This window comes from Felis catus, chromosome C2 (assembly GCF_018350175.1).
Source record: "Felis catus isolate Fca126 chromosome C2, F.catus_Fca126_mat1.0, whole genome shotgun sequence".
NCBI lineage: Eukaryota > Metazoa > Chordata > Mammalia > Carnivora > Felidae > Felis > Felis catus.
In genome coordinates this window covers 117613416-117629170 of record NC_058376.1, presented here as the reverse complement: position 1 = coordinate 117629170, position 15755 = coordinate 117613416, and the positions used below count along the sequence as shown (strand labels likewise).

At 32.4% G+C, this 15755-nt stretch overlaps 1 protein-coding gene across 2 annotated transcripts in view; it reads right to left on the bottom strand.

Moving 5' to 3' along the window:
- Positions 1-15755, bottom strand: part of PLOD2 (procollagen-lysine,2-oxoglutarate 5-dioxygenase 2) — a 100102-nt gene that overhangs the window by 3486 nt on the left and 80861 nt on the right. Inside the window, exons 11-16 of one of the 2 annotated variants that reach the window (XM_045037478.1) lie at positions 13382-13486; positions 8102-8227; positions 5662-5803; positions 4448-4510; positions 3332-3445; positions 485-550 (exon numbers count right to left, since the gene is read on the bottom strand). In XM_045037478.1, the coding sequence (XP_044893413.1) occupies positions 485-550; positions 3332-3445; positions 4448-4510; positions 5662-5803; positions 8102-8227; positions 13382-13486 (616 nt within the window). The remainder of the gene's footprint in view (positions 1-484; positions 551-3331; positions 3446-4447; positions 4511-5661; positions 5804-8101; positions 8228-13381; positions 13487-15755) is intronic. The other variant, XM_023260484.2, reaches the window with a different exon arrangement.

Below are 15755 nucleotides of genomic sequence, written 5' to 3'. Positions count from 1 at the left end.
TCTGGTCATTTCTTACAGTACACAAAATAACAGAGCATCTCAGAATCAAAGATGCCTTACGTTCTCTGAAATAAGGTATTAGCAACAGTTTGGAACACTAACCTAAAACAGAGTTCATTTTTTAAAAGACATCTTTGAGAAGAGACTCTTAAAGATCAATTTCTTGCAAAGATACACTTTTATTAAATGAAGGCTACCTCAGAGATTTGCCAAAGGTTCCTTACTTTTAGTGGTTTGGGACAGCTATAACATTTGAAAGTATGGCCAAAACAGGCAATGATCTTAAAATTATGGTTGATCTTCATGTTCTATATTTTTACAACTATATGATCCTTAAGGTTAATTAAGCCACATGATTTTTATCTACAAGATGGCTTCTCCACTTTCACAACACCTCTGATAAAGCAATATTGCATTAATATTGTTCCCTTCTGGAAAACATAGCAAAAGTACTCTACACATCATTGAAATTATTAATACAAACCTGTTCAACTATATTTTCAGTGAAAATCTTTGAATAATCCCGGTTTATATATTTTTCTTTCCAGTCCTATCAAAAAAAAAAATCAATTGCACAGAATAAAGCAAATACCTTTTAATAAATAATAGAAAATATAAAGTGTATGCATTTTAGAAATTGCTCAATTTATAAATGACTAGTGTTATTGGACCAAAAAGGAATTTTCAGAAACCAGTTTATACTTGTTAAACTTTGTCTGACTTTATATGTTCACATCATTCTATGAAACATGAAATTTTTATTTATGAATTTTTAGACCTCAGGATTTTAAAATTTGTATGCTGTATTCTATGCATAAGCACAGGGATAGGTAAATATGGGCTTAAAAGTTAATGGTAAAGAACAAAATCCTAACAAATATTAGTAAAAATAAGCAAATTAATCAACTAGGGTCTTACTCATATATACAGGACTTTGAGAGTGAATTACTCTAAAATAGTTATGATATTTTAAATGTATTTAAATTTTCTCTCTTCACTTCTGTTTTTATTATGTATCAAAGAATGATCATGGATTACTAATATTTTCATTTCTTTTAGTTACTGAAATTAAGGTATAGAACCATACATTAAGAGAAAACTTGTCTTCATGCTAACTCAGGAATCTGAATCTTCTTTGACTAAGCTCTGATACATAAACCACATACTAAGGTATCTCAAGTTGTGTCAATATCAGCTAAGGAATTCTCTTCCTGAGTCAAGTGTTTAATTTAAAAATCACATATTTAGAGGGTATAAATGAAAATGTGGAGACATTTCGTATCAAAAAAAATCTCTTGTATTTAGACATGTTTAACAAAATTCTTAATTTTCTCTTTACAAAGTATAAACATGGGGAACCAGAAGGGAAGACTTGAGGTATAGACTCAAAATAATTCCAATCAAAATATGTTTCAAAAAATGTTTGTCTGAAATACATCTTTTAAGCCATATTTCAGAGAAACCCTGATAATGTGTATGCCATTCTTAGATTTTGCACATCTCTGCTTATATGTAGATCATATGAAAGAACCAAAGTTATCTTCAAATTCTTTAAATAAATTTCATTTATACTTCGTATATAATTGTAAGAATCAAATTACTCCATTATCTCATTAATTCCTTTAATACTGATTAGTTCTCTGATTTCAGAATATGGAGGAAATTAGAAAAAAATCATTTATAACATTTCAGAATCTTTAACTATTTTTTATGCATCATTATCGATTTTTTGAAATTAAAAAAAAAATTCCTAAGATCTCACATTAAGGCATTAACGTCTCATTTTAGGCCACCTTTCAAATATCATTTAACAAACTCTTACTTTACTAATTTTTTAGAAGTTCTGATAATAGGACAATGGTTGAATATTTTGCTATGGGACATCCCTCATGAGGCGTATTGATCAGGGTAATCTACCAAAAACAAAACAAAGCCATGGAAAGAAAAGCAGTTCCTACTTACTTCTGATGTTTTCCTTTCATATTCTCCAAAGTTATGAATCCTGACACAAATGTCTACAATTCAGGATATAATTTGGGACATTTTTTCAGGAGCTAATATTACCCAACAAATATAATAATTCTATTCCTCAAAATAACCAAGAGGCTCAGCGCCAAAGTAAAATATGTAATTCCACCCTCACCACTTAAAAAGCCTCTTTTTAATTACACTCTTGTGAAAGATGAAGATATGTAGCTTAAACGAAACAAAAATACTTTTAAAATACAAAAATGTCAAAAAATGTTATTTTTCTATTCAACAGAGTCTTCATAGACTTTGAATTTACTATTCCTGGCTGTCAACTACTCCTGCGAAATAAAAGACAATTCTGATCAGGTGGATTGAGTCTTTGTAATTTAAAACTTTTACTATTGGCAAGGGGAAAGCTGTAAACAGTAGCATTCCACAGATGAATACTAAAGAGAGTATTTTCCCTGGAATAAACGTTCCAATTTGACTGAAGAGAATAGGCTCCAGCAAGACAAAAAAGGAACGAATTCCTTGAGGATTCAGATCTTTAAGATAAGAAATAATTTTAGAGTTTAGAAGGAAATAGGTTCCTCAATTTAAGACTTTCTATACATGCTGAATCCACTTACTCTGCAATTTTCTCTGGCTGTCTTTGGTGTACATTCAAAAAATTGTTATAAAAAATAAATAAGATAAAATAAAATGTATTTTCTCAAACTAACTCCTTGAATTCTCTTCTTGAGCTACTTGTAAACAGTTTTTCTGAAATTACAATTAAAAATCTGATGATGCTTTTGAATATATAAAATAGAAATATTAAGAGAAACTGATCATTCCTTTCCCCATGCGTAATATACGTCTATATTTTAAAAATTCTTGGTCAAGAAATATAATCAATTGTAGCTTTTAAAAATATTTATTATTGGGGCGCCTGGGTGGCTCAGTCGGTTAAGCGTCCGGCTTCGGCTCAGGTCACGATCTCGCGGTCCGTGAGTTCGAGCCCCGCATCGGGCTCTGGGCTGATGGCTCAGAGCCTGGAGCCTGTTTCCCATTCTGTGTCTCCCTCTCTCTCTGCCCCTCCCCCGTTCATGCTCTGTCTCTCTCTGTCTCAAAAATAAATAAAAAACCTTTAAAAATTTTTTTATTATTATATTAAATTATTATAATTAACAGAGTATTAATTATAATTAATATTATTATACTAAATTATATTATTTTTGAAAGCTACAATTGATTACATTTTTAAACTGTTTTTTAAACTTTAACTTTTTAAAGCTTCTTATCACATTTTCATGTTATTAACCCAACTGATTTACATCTGAAAATAAGAAATAAATGAAGTTGAGTATGAAGTACATACCACAGGATTTTCAAAAATCTGCCAGAGGTCATTGTTATAATGTGAAGTATTGTAATTAGCAGTTGATAAAAGTCTTCCAAATTCATGTCTATTAGAAATGTACATAAACACACCCTATGTGCCAAAGAATAACAGTATTAACAATCTTAGAGGAAAGTACAAGAAAATAAACTTAACCATAGGAAAAATATATAGGAGATATTAATTTCAACTTTTATATCTCATTCCTGAACATGCATTTTATTTCTCATATAAAAACATGCATGATTTAAAATAAAAGAGATAAAACTTTTATTAATTATAAATTCAGGCACCACACAAAACTAATTGATAGCACTGACACTCAACTGAAAAAAAGAAGAGGAAGAATGACTGTTTTTGTCCCTTTCTCATTGATCCTAGATGTAGACATCAGGGGAAAAACAATTCCTGTTTGAAAGCAGAAATATTTTTGAGACACCAAGTGCAATGAATTGTACCTCTTTTGGCTTCTTTCCCTTTCAAAGAAGATGTCACATTTTTAAACAAGATTTCAAATGTCAGTATTTTTACATCAGACTATTTCATTCTCTTATTGTCCTGATGTTTAAAAACTGAACACAGAAATTATTTGCTCATTAAAGGCAGCTAAAGAAAATCAGTCTCGTATCCTTGCCTTAAACGAAATAAACTTGGCAAAAACCACCATGGTAAGGTTGTTTCTTTTTGTACCTGTTTTAATGGTAAAAGAGTTAGTTATTAATAAAAAAAAATAATGATGAAGGGTACCCAGATCTCATTTTAATCAAGATATACTTTATACTTACTCCTATTTCTTCTCTCCCTTTAAAAAACAAAACTAGAAAAACCAGTGAAAGAGATTTGGGTTTAACTTTCTCATCTGTCAACCATAAAATGTACATCAGCCTGAAGAACTAAGAATTTAATATCACACGATGCCCATCCCCAGCACACAAAATACACATACACATACACTAATTAAGAACCAATGAATACCAACATTTTACCATGCTAAATGGAAAGAAGACTGTTAAAGAAACTTTACTGCTAGGCAATATACCATATCTAGTATTAATTAAACAAACAAAAATCAATAAAAATAAATAAAAATAACACCTTTGGGGGGCTGAGCATTTGGAATGTTTCCGGAGTAGGGGAGTCTTTTTCCCTTTGTAAAGTCTAAAATGAAGAGAAGCATTGGGTAAGTTGACCTGCACACCCATACTCTCTCAGGTATTCTTAGGTAAATAAAATTAGCAGCCCTTGATCAAAAGCTGACATTCTGAAATGTCCTTCATAGACAACATGCATAAAAAGCAAAGCTTATAGTGCACACAAAGAAACAACTCCAGCCCAATTTTTTTTTTTTGGTCAAACATAAATCCAAGCTCATTCCTTAGTAGAGTTTTCATTAGACACAAAATTAAGACAAAGGGGAAAATGTGTAAGACAGGCCATTCCAGGACGCGCTGTTGAGTCAAATTAGCAAAAGATGAGCACAAGTTATAATCACAAGTACTGAAGATACTCGATATAACAATGCACACAGGCTTGTAGGAAAAACACATACACTCCAACAATACATGCCTTATTAAACTAGAAAAAAATACTTGCCAACTTTTCTGATTTTTTCCAAAATCACATTTGTATATATAAATTTGAATAAAATAACCCAATCATTTCTAAAACAGAAAACTATACAAACAGCCTTTACAACATTTACACATTTTGAAAAACAAACTATTTTCCACGATCATTAAAATTCTACAATGAAAGTATATTTGTAGAAAAACAATGTATCGTTACTTTTCACACAGATCAAATACACTCCGTAACTCAGTCCTTCTCCTAGTATAGTGGTGAGGAGCGCCTTTTGAGCAGTGTGCAGTTTGTAACAACAGAAATAATGGAGACATTGATTTCAGAACAAAAGTGTGTTCTTCTTAAATGTGTAAAGGATTGTTTCACCCAGACTTATCTAATTAATTTAACTAGGTCAGGTTTCCACTATAAAATTTTGAATGAAAGTAAACATGATTTCTTAGAAATGCAAAGCTGATTTGCAACAAATCCATGTTTGTGACTGAAATCTTTTTGTTGTTTATGAGTTAGCCTAAGCACCAAAGCTAACATTTTTCAAACTGTTTCTACAGACAAATGGTCACAAATTATGCTCTATAACTGCTCCCAGTTTTTTCCATACAGAACCAAAAAAATTGGCTAGTACTTACAAATTAGAAAGAAAAGGAGCATCAAAACAATGACACATCAACTGGTAAAGCAGGCCACTTTATAATAACATTCAAGCAAGCCATCATTGTATACCCTACCATTTCTCTAGCATTTCGGCACAGAGCCATATCAGGATCCAATTTATCACGAACAAAATAGTTCCTTTCATTCATCTCTGATCGGAGCGTCTTTCCCTTAATTAAGTACACGTTAGCCATGTATGGGACATTCCATATCCCTCTGAAAGTAAAGACAAGACATTCCAAAATACCAGAAATTAAAATATATATATATATATATATATTTAAAGGTTTATTTTTATGTTTTTAAAATAAGCACCCTGTATGTTTTTAAATTTTGTATATATAAATTATTGAATCAAATTACATGCAAATGCAAACACATTTTATGATATTTAAAATATACGCACACACATCTATGACATTACTTGTTACACACTACATGTTTATTTGATAAATACTAACTCCTTATATAAACTTCACTTTAAGACTGTTATCTGTTTAGCATTTTGACTATAATCCTTCATGTCATTGTTAGAGTATAACACAGAAAGTATTTCCACTTAGGATCAAGCAGAGTGATAGCAAAAATAATCACACACACACACACACACACACACACACACACACACACACACCCTATGGTGTACTGCAACCAGCTCACACTGGCTCCCAGAACACTTAGCTTCACTTCCCAAGTCTAGACTCAGTGACTTCATGTTGGAAGCTTGAAATCAGCCATGGCAGGAGCATTTACATCACAGAAACTGCCAAACACTACAAATCAGGGCATCCCTCAACCCCAAGACCCAGTTGTTACACATTCACCAGCACGCCACTGAATACAACCTAAAATTTTCCTAAAATATATTCTCTGGAAATTCACTAAGCCAACTCAAATTTCTGTAGAAAGATAAGAAAAAATATAGCTAGAAGTACATGGTGTTGAGAGACACTATTTTGTCCTTTATTCTTCCCCACATTTGTCTTCTCATTCTGAACATGACTCATTTCCTAAGAACAGCAAGTAAGGTTTCGCCTGAAGGCATATGCCTGTTGCTTTTAGAGAACAAAAAGGAAAGATCTTGACCAAGGAAATGTACTTAGATATTAAAAGGAATATGATTTCACTTAGTCTTGCTAGATGAGCCTCAAAGGAAACAGCCATAAAAATATACAATGTGTCATCTGATTTCAGAAATTTATCACTGGCGGAGTAGGCAGTGTCTCAGTTTTGAAGAAACACACACACACACACACACACACACACACACACACACACACACCCTTACATGTGTACGTGTCATAAGATGTCATTCCTTCATGTAGCTTTTGGCCATGAAGTGCATTCTTGTATTAACTAGATCAAAAGCCTCTCCCATATTCTTTTTCTTACACTTTAAACAACAGTGACAGGAAGCTGCACAAAATATCACCAGTGCCTAAAGCAACTTAAATGAAACATAAATTCTCTATTCCACTTCTGTGAGCCCTTATTTCTGCTATACCCACAGACAGTATCAGGCATTTGGTCTATACAAATCCTCAGAGAGACAATAAAAGTACTTTGAAACAATAGTATATGATCTGAATAGTGTTTTCTCAGCTATCATGCTCCTTAACCGCAGCTAACAAAAGCTTTTATCATATTTGTATTATTCAAATTTATTACTATTTTCACAAGCGAAACATCTTTTTCATACTCAACTGTTCAACAATAAATGTGTGGGGTTTTTTACTCTAAATTTAGGGGCACATATATTTACTCATGAAAGAATGTTTTCGCTTTTAAGTGGGTGGAGGCATCTGAGAAATTAGGCAAAGCCCTTAACACTCAGTTAAGATGGCCTCTGGTCCATCATCTGTAGAAAAAATAAAAGATAACATGCCTCTCTATCTTACCTTAGCAAAACCACACTATTACATTTGTGATATTTTTTAGTCTAAAAAATACCAACTGTTGTCTCTGAAACAGGTATCAATCATGCACACACTTTGTAGCAAGCATATTCTTTTCAAACTCTAGAAGTGGAAACCAGATATTAGTGAAGAAAGTGATCTTTAAAGTAGAATACTACCTACTTCACACAAAACTCTTGCAGTAGGAAATGTTGGAAAGTTATGGTCTTTGGTATTGTTTTTGTTGGTTTACTTGTAAATTTTAAAAGCTATCAAAACAATTTTCATCCTGGGCGCTAGAAAAATCAGCTAAACAAAATTCCTTTTCTAAACTTCGAACTAAATACTACTACTCCTCCGACAGCTATCTCTGGCTGCCCCTATTAACCATGTAGTGTCTCCTACATTTCCCACAGCAGTAAGTTTGTTCCTGTGAAGATTTAGAATTTCAAAAACAGATTCTTTTAATATTAGTTTTACACTAGTATTTCAGGATTCCAGGTTTTCAAATTTCCATTAATCACAAAGAAAAGAGGAATAAAAATTCAGGTAATGTTAACAAGACCACATTTTGAGATTATGGCACTTTTACAGTAAAAGAGTAGATCAAGTAACTTACACTCTATTCCCTTGAACAATATCTACATAATCTTCCGATCGAGCATAGTATCCATCAGGACTCAAAGCTCCCCAGAAGTTGGACCACAGTTTTCCATGACGAGTTACAAGAGGGGCAATGATCTTTCTAAAGACAGCGTGAGAGAAAAGCAAATCCAAGAAATTATTTATACTTAAGTTACCGCTGAATTGTGTGTTTTGGGCTTAGCATGACACCAAAACACTAAAGTTCACTTAATACACACATGGTAAGTCCAAAACACTGAATTCTACTCCTGAAACCAATATTGCACTGTAAGTTAACTAACTAAAAATTAAATAAAAATAAATAAATGAAGGAAAAAATAAAAGAAAAATGAGAATTTCTTTCCACTTTTTCTTAAGCACACTAATTTTTTTAAACCAAGTAACAAAAAAGAAAAATTGAAAATGCTAATGAAAGTCTAAAAACGACTTTTAAAATAAGTCAAACTACTTCCATTATTTAATTATGTTAAGTAGTTCATAAATTATGCTAAATGAAATCAAATATTTTCACCGTCATTGAGAAGACATAATAGTCCCTGGTGTATTCAATTATTCAATAAATATTTGTTGAGTGAAAAAATGAATAAAGATGAGCTTAGATTTTTATAAATATGCCAGTTTTCCTAAAGTTAAGTCCTGAATCACTTTAAAGTATGTTTCTTTTTAAATTTTTTTTATAGCTTATAAAATGGGTTGTGCTAGCCTGGCAACACTGAACATTCTTCTGGTCCTTCAACTACTGTAAAAAACAAAATAGGTGGTAATTGCCATAGCACTCGATCTGACTACCTACCAGGAAAGTAGTCCCTTTGAGAAAAGCACATGTTACAAATTCAAAATAAGTCACATTTTTCTTAGGAAAATCTAATTTATAATGTGTTAACACTTTCCAAATGAGGTAACAAAATCCGAAGCTGCTCTAGAATTACTTTTAAAATGAAATGAACTATAGTAGTGGCCATTTTTTTAAGTTTATTTTGAGAGACAGAGAGAGGGTGCACAAAGGGGAAGGACAGAGAGAGAGAGGTAGAGAGAAAATCCCAAGCAGGCTCTGCGCTACCCTGATGTGAGGCTGTATCTCAAGAAATGTGAGATCATGACCTGAGCCAAAACCAAGAGTCAGGTGGAAGCTTAACTGACGAAGCCACCCAAGCACCCCTGGTGGTGTCAGTTTTTATGAAAATCTCACACGTCTTTATCCATTCAACAGTTGATGGATATTTGGACTCTCTCCATAGTTTGGCTATTGTTGACAATGCTGCTATAAACATTGTGCTGCATGCACCCTTAGAATCTGTACTTTTGTGTCCTTTGGGTGAATAACTAAGAGTGCAATTGCTGGGTCATAGAGTAGTTTTATTTTTAGTTTATTTAGAAGCCTCCATACTGTTCTTGAGAGTGGCTGCACCAGGTTGCATTCCCACCAACAGTGTTAAGAGGGTTTCCCTTTGTCCCCATCCTTGCCAACACCTATTGTTTCTTGTGTTATTGATTTTAGCCATTCTGACAGGTGAGAGGTCATATATCATTGTGGTTTATTTGTAGTTCCCTGAAAATGAGTGATACTGAGCATCTTTTCCTATGTCTGTTAGCCATCTAGATGTCTTCTTTGGAAAAGTGTCTATTCATGTGTTATGCCCATTTCTTAACTGAGTTGTTTGTTATTCAGGTGTTTAGTTTGGTAAGTTCTTTACAGATTTTGGACACTATCCCTTTATCAGATATGTCATTTGCAAATATCTTTTCCCATTCCACAGGCTACCTTCTAGTTTTGTGGATTGTTTCCTTCACTGTGCAGAAGCTTTTTATGTTGATAAGGTCCCAATAGGTCATATTTGCTTTTGTTTCCCTTGTCTTTGGCAACATGTCTAGTAAGAAGTTGCTGGGGCCAAGGTCAAAGAAGTTGGTGGCTGTGTTCTCCTCTAGGATTTGATTGTTTCCTGTCTCACGCTGAGGTCTTTCATAAACTATTTTGCACTTACTTTTGTGTATAGTGTGAGAATGGAATATTACTGGGATACCTGTGTGTTTCAGTTGGTTAAGCACCTGACTCTTGATTTCAGCTCAGGTCATGATCTTACACTTCATGAGATCGAGCCCTGCATCAGGCTCTGAGTTGACAGCAAGGAACCTGCTTGAAATTTTCTCCCTCTCTCTCTGCCCCTCCCCTGCTTGTGCTTTCTCTCTCTGTCAAAATAAATAAACTTAAAAATGTATTTAAAATTTAAAAAAAGAATGGAATATTACTCAGCCATCAGAAAATGAAATCTTGGCATTTGCAACGATGGGGATGGAGCTAGAGTGTATTGTGCTAAGTGAAATAAGTCAGAGAAAGATAAATAATACATGATTTCATTCATATGTAGAATTTAAGAAACAAAACAGATGAACGTATGGGAAGGGTAGGGGTAAGAGAAGACAAAAGCAAACCACAAGAGACTCTTAATGATGGAGAAACACCAATGGGTTGATGGAGGGAGGTGGGTGGGAAATGGGCTAGATGGGTGATGGGTACTAAGGAGGGCACTTGTTGGGATGAGCCGTTGGTGTTGTACATAAGTGATGAATCACTAAATTCTACTCCTGAAACCAATATTGCACTTTACGTTAACAATTAAATTTAAAAAAAGGAAAAAAGAAAAAAAAGAAAACCTCACACAACGCCTCCATGAGGAAGTTTATGAACCAGGTATTCTCAACAAAAAAACTATTTCGTAACACTCCAGCCTTGAGAAGACCAGGTGTGCCCTTTCTCTTACCCACAGAAAAGTGAAACACAGTCTATAAAGACATATCATACAAAATGGTTATTTTGGTTTATTTTTCCTGGTTGCTTTTAAAATGAAATGTTAACCAAAAACACCTATATTCTGTTTTGTTTAGAATATCTACAATATTAGATATATTGTGTTGATTTAAGAACATATGTTGATTTAAGAAATAATTCAATAGTAAAAAAAAAGAATTCAAAGGTAATAACTGACAAGATCAAATATATATTTAAAAAATCTTGTAATTTATAATCCCAGCTGCCTCCCAAAGAAGGCCGGGCAAAGAAATGGAAATCAAACTCTGTCTGCAGTGTGCCTCAATATTTTTGAGTATTGAAATACAGTAGGCCCCCTTACCCATGGTTTCACTTTCCATGGTTTCAATTATCCCGGGGTCAACCATGGTCCAGAAGCAGATGATACTCCTTACAGTGAATCATCAGATCAATAGAAGCCTAACACTACATCACACTGCCTGCATCATTCACCTCACTTCATCTCATGCACTGGTATTTTATCATCTCACATCATCACAAGAAGGGTGAGTACAGAACAGGAAGATATTTTGAGAGAGAGACCTCATTCTCATATGTTATTTTTATTACAGCATTTTGTTATAATTGTTCTATTTTATTATGGTCATTAATCTCTTACTGTGACTGATTTAGAAATTAAATTTTTGCGTAGGTATGTATATATAGGAAAAAACATAGTATGCATAGCGATTGGTACTATCTGTGGTTTCAGGAATCCACTGGGGTCTTGGAACATATCCTCTAGGGATAATGGGGACTCCTGTATCAGGATAGCAGCTAGGGGATGCTGAATTACACGATATTACTGAAGGAGTAAAATCTGGAGCAAGGCAGTAAATGGCAGAGATAGGAAGAGGAAAGGGAAAAGAGCTGATGAGATGCTAGAAAGCCACATGCCCTAAGATGTGACCCATCCCCGTCCCTCTAACCTTCAGTCTACTAAATCTCACAACATTTTTGGTAGATGTAAATTTTTTTCTGAAAATTACATGTTTGGATACAGGAGCAAGAACCACAAATGTCATACGAACCAAAACCTTTGATCAGTAACAGAAATTTATGGAATTGGAGAAATATCCTGAGTTTTACTGGCACTTCAAGAACAATGGCCCCAGATGGCAGCTGAGTTACTTATGAGGTAATTTTATTTGTTACAAGGTTTAAAACATTAGGTTAATATTAAAGGGGATATACGCTTAATCCATAGTATAAATTCATTAAATAGTTCACTAAAAGAATAGTAAGTACCTACAAAAGTGTCATATATAGTAAAAACATACAAAGATTATTTTTAAAATGTGCATTCCACAATATTGAATTTAAATCAAAGTTAAGAGGCAATTAACACTACAAATTCAAGATAATATTACTGAATTCCACTAGGTTTTAAGAGTTACAAATTACAACTATAGCCCTTCCCTTGTCTCTAGGATAACCTAAATGCTTTTCCTTGCCTTATTTCAAAATCCTTATTCATACGTTTTGAAAATTACTTGTAACTTATAGATAGTTATCTTAGATAGATAAGCATCTATTGCTAGATATACAGTGGGGCTGTATATAGAGATTAATACTAAGAGATCTTGGATTTTGAAGTAATAACTAAATTCTCAAATTGGCAAATTATATTACATATAGAGTAGGTTAGAATAGCATAACAGATTTCTTATATATTTTACTAAGCAGAATAAAAACAGTAATTCTAACATTTCACTGTTAGCCATTCTATTTGCTAATTGTGTTCATATATATAAACATACTTAAAAACAATACTGGTCATTTAATAAGCACATACTGTGTTAATATATATAAACACACGTAAAAACAATACAGGTCATTTAATGAGCACATATTAAAGGTATGCTATGCTATTGATAAGAGGATTAATAAGTATTAATAGGAATAGGAGTAATATAATAAATAATGATTAATATCATTATAAGCTGGTATAGATGGTGTCTTTTTCACACTTCAGTTAAATAAAAATAGGTACTGCTGAGTAATAATTATTAGTTCAATACTAAATAAAATCACAGATCTCTGAAATTTTTTTTCAAATTCTAAGAACTTAGATCTCTGCAATAACTTTTCAAAAGATCATAGGTTTTATGAATTCTAATTTAAAAATACCTACAGAGAAAAAAACTTCCAAATTTTCCAAATAGATCATAATTCCATCTAGCTTTAAACAGAAAAATAGTCCAACTATAATTGATAAACATTGCATTTGTGATTGTAACTAATATTAAATACTTCTAATTTTCATCAAGTTGTTTTCTTTTTGACTCCTTTAAAAGAAAACTAATCAGAATTGAAAGTTATAAGGTATAGAAAATAACTTCATGTGATTCCCCTCAATTCACTAAACACAGATAAGTATAGTGTGCCCACATAGACACAGAAAATGATTGTCATTTTAAATAAATCGACATGAATTTTATGTAGTACCTGTTTTGTTCAATCAAAATTTTTAAGGTCCTTGGATTTGTTAAAACAACATCTGCATCGATACTGAAATAATAATCACAGATTTCATCCTGACGGCAAAAATCCCTAACATTGAAAAGGAAATAACAATTAGATAAAATATATATTTGCTGGTTAGAAAATGTCAACATAAAGCTTATATATAAAATAAGGTTTCTTTCACATATTTTTTTCTAATTAAAATAGTTAGACAATATCCAAAGGGATAAATATTGTCTTAAATTGCAAAATAGTTTGTCAACATACATATTCATATGTAAATCAACACCAAAAATTTTAGGTTAAGTGAAATACATTTTCAAGCCACTAAAAGATTTAAGACATAAAATATCCAGTCAGAATGACAATTTAGAATTTAGTATTTAGTCCTTTCTGAAAAGGAAACACAATTTATCTCCATGTATTTATCAACAATTTTTTCCACAAATCAAAATGCTTTTTGCACACGCATGCGCGCGCACACACACACACACACACACAGTGCAAAATCTTGCTTATCCAACAACTTAATTGTAAGTATATTTGGAGATACAAATGTATAACTCTTTAGGTATCAATAATTTTTAATCTTGATTTGCATGCAATTCTAAGATATCTACTCCCCTGCTTATTATCAGGGGTCATGGACTATGATATACGTTCTTGGTAGTGTCTGTAGCATTATTATCAGGAACAACAAAGAAGGAACTACTTGTTATACACGTGAAATGCTTTCAAGTATTATGGTTTTTATATTTGGGGCTCTCTGCTTCCAAGCTCCTCTCCTTCACTGTTAATCCTAGTCCTCACTTTCTGCTACTGTCAGTATGTATCCTTATACCACATTTGTTTCTAAGCAACTGTCATATAGGACAGCAGACATGAAACTTTGCTAAAGTTGTGCAAAAAATTAGAGAAAATTTTCTTTAAATTTTGTAACTATGTATGGTGACGGATGGTAACTACAGACTTATGGTGGTCATCATTTCACAGTGTATACAAATATTGAATCATTATGTAGTACATCTAAAGCTAGTATGTTATAAGTGAATTATATCTCAATTAAATAAATGAAATAAATAAAATAAAAACAAAACAACCAAAATTATTTTAGAAAAAAAATTGAAGGAAGTTTACTACTTGATTTCAAGATTAATATAAATCCCTGGTAATAAAGTGTGGCATTGGTCTAAGATCAATGAAACAGAAAAAAGAGTTCACAGTCACTCATAAATATTCAGCTAATTGATTTTTGACAAAGCCAAGTCAACTAAATAGGAATAGAAAAACCTTAAAATAAAAAAAGGGTGTTGAAACAACTGGAATTTCATTTGTAAAGAATAAAATTTGACCTCTACTTCACTCCAAACACAAAAATATATTCAGAATGAACTGTAGATTGAAACATCTTAAACATAAATGCTAAAACAATAAAGCTTATAAAAGAAAAATTCCAAAGAATAGTTTCATGACATTGGAATAAGAAAGACTTCTTAAATAGAAAATAAATTCAATAAGCACAAAGCATAAAAGAAAAAAAGAGAGAAATGGAATTTTATTGAAATTCACATTTCTTCTCATCAAAAGACAGCACTAAGAAATTAAAAGACCAAGCCACAGAATGAAACGCATACTCACAAAACATTGTACACATAGACACACACCCATACAACCCTCTTCTAGACAGATTATATAATGAACTCCTACAAATTAATAACAAAAAAGACAACCCAATATAAATGAAAATGCACAAAAAGATGTAAATAGATACTCCACAAATGAAGACATACGAATTAGTCTTCAGGGAATTAAATTACAATTGCAATAAGATACACAATAAAGTGGCTAAAATAAAAAAGATGGGCAATATCAACTGTTGACAAATGTGGAGCAGACAGAGGTCTGTTACATTGCTGCCAGGTGCATACGATGGTACAACTATCTTGGAGGACTATTCAGTCGTTTCTTATAAAATTAAACATACATCTACTCTAACCCTATGTCCTAGTCTACTCCTTCATATTTTCCCAAAACATACTAAAGCCAAATAGGTCCACATACACATATACACCTCTTATAAGGAATCTTCATTAACAATCTTATTCAAATGGCTCTAAACTGGACATGACCTAATGTCTAGCAACAAGCAAGTGGAAAATGCACTTGTGGTATATTCATATGATAGAATATTAGTTAGCGATGAAAAGGAATGAACTGCTAATAACTACAATGACATGAGTGAATGAGAGAACACTGTGCTGAGCCAAAGAAGCCAGACACAACAGAGTATATTTAAAAAAATAAATAAATAAAAATAAGTTCTGAATTTGGATCCAAGGTATTCTCCAGTGAACAA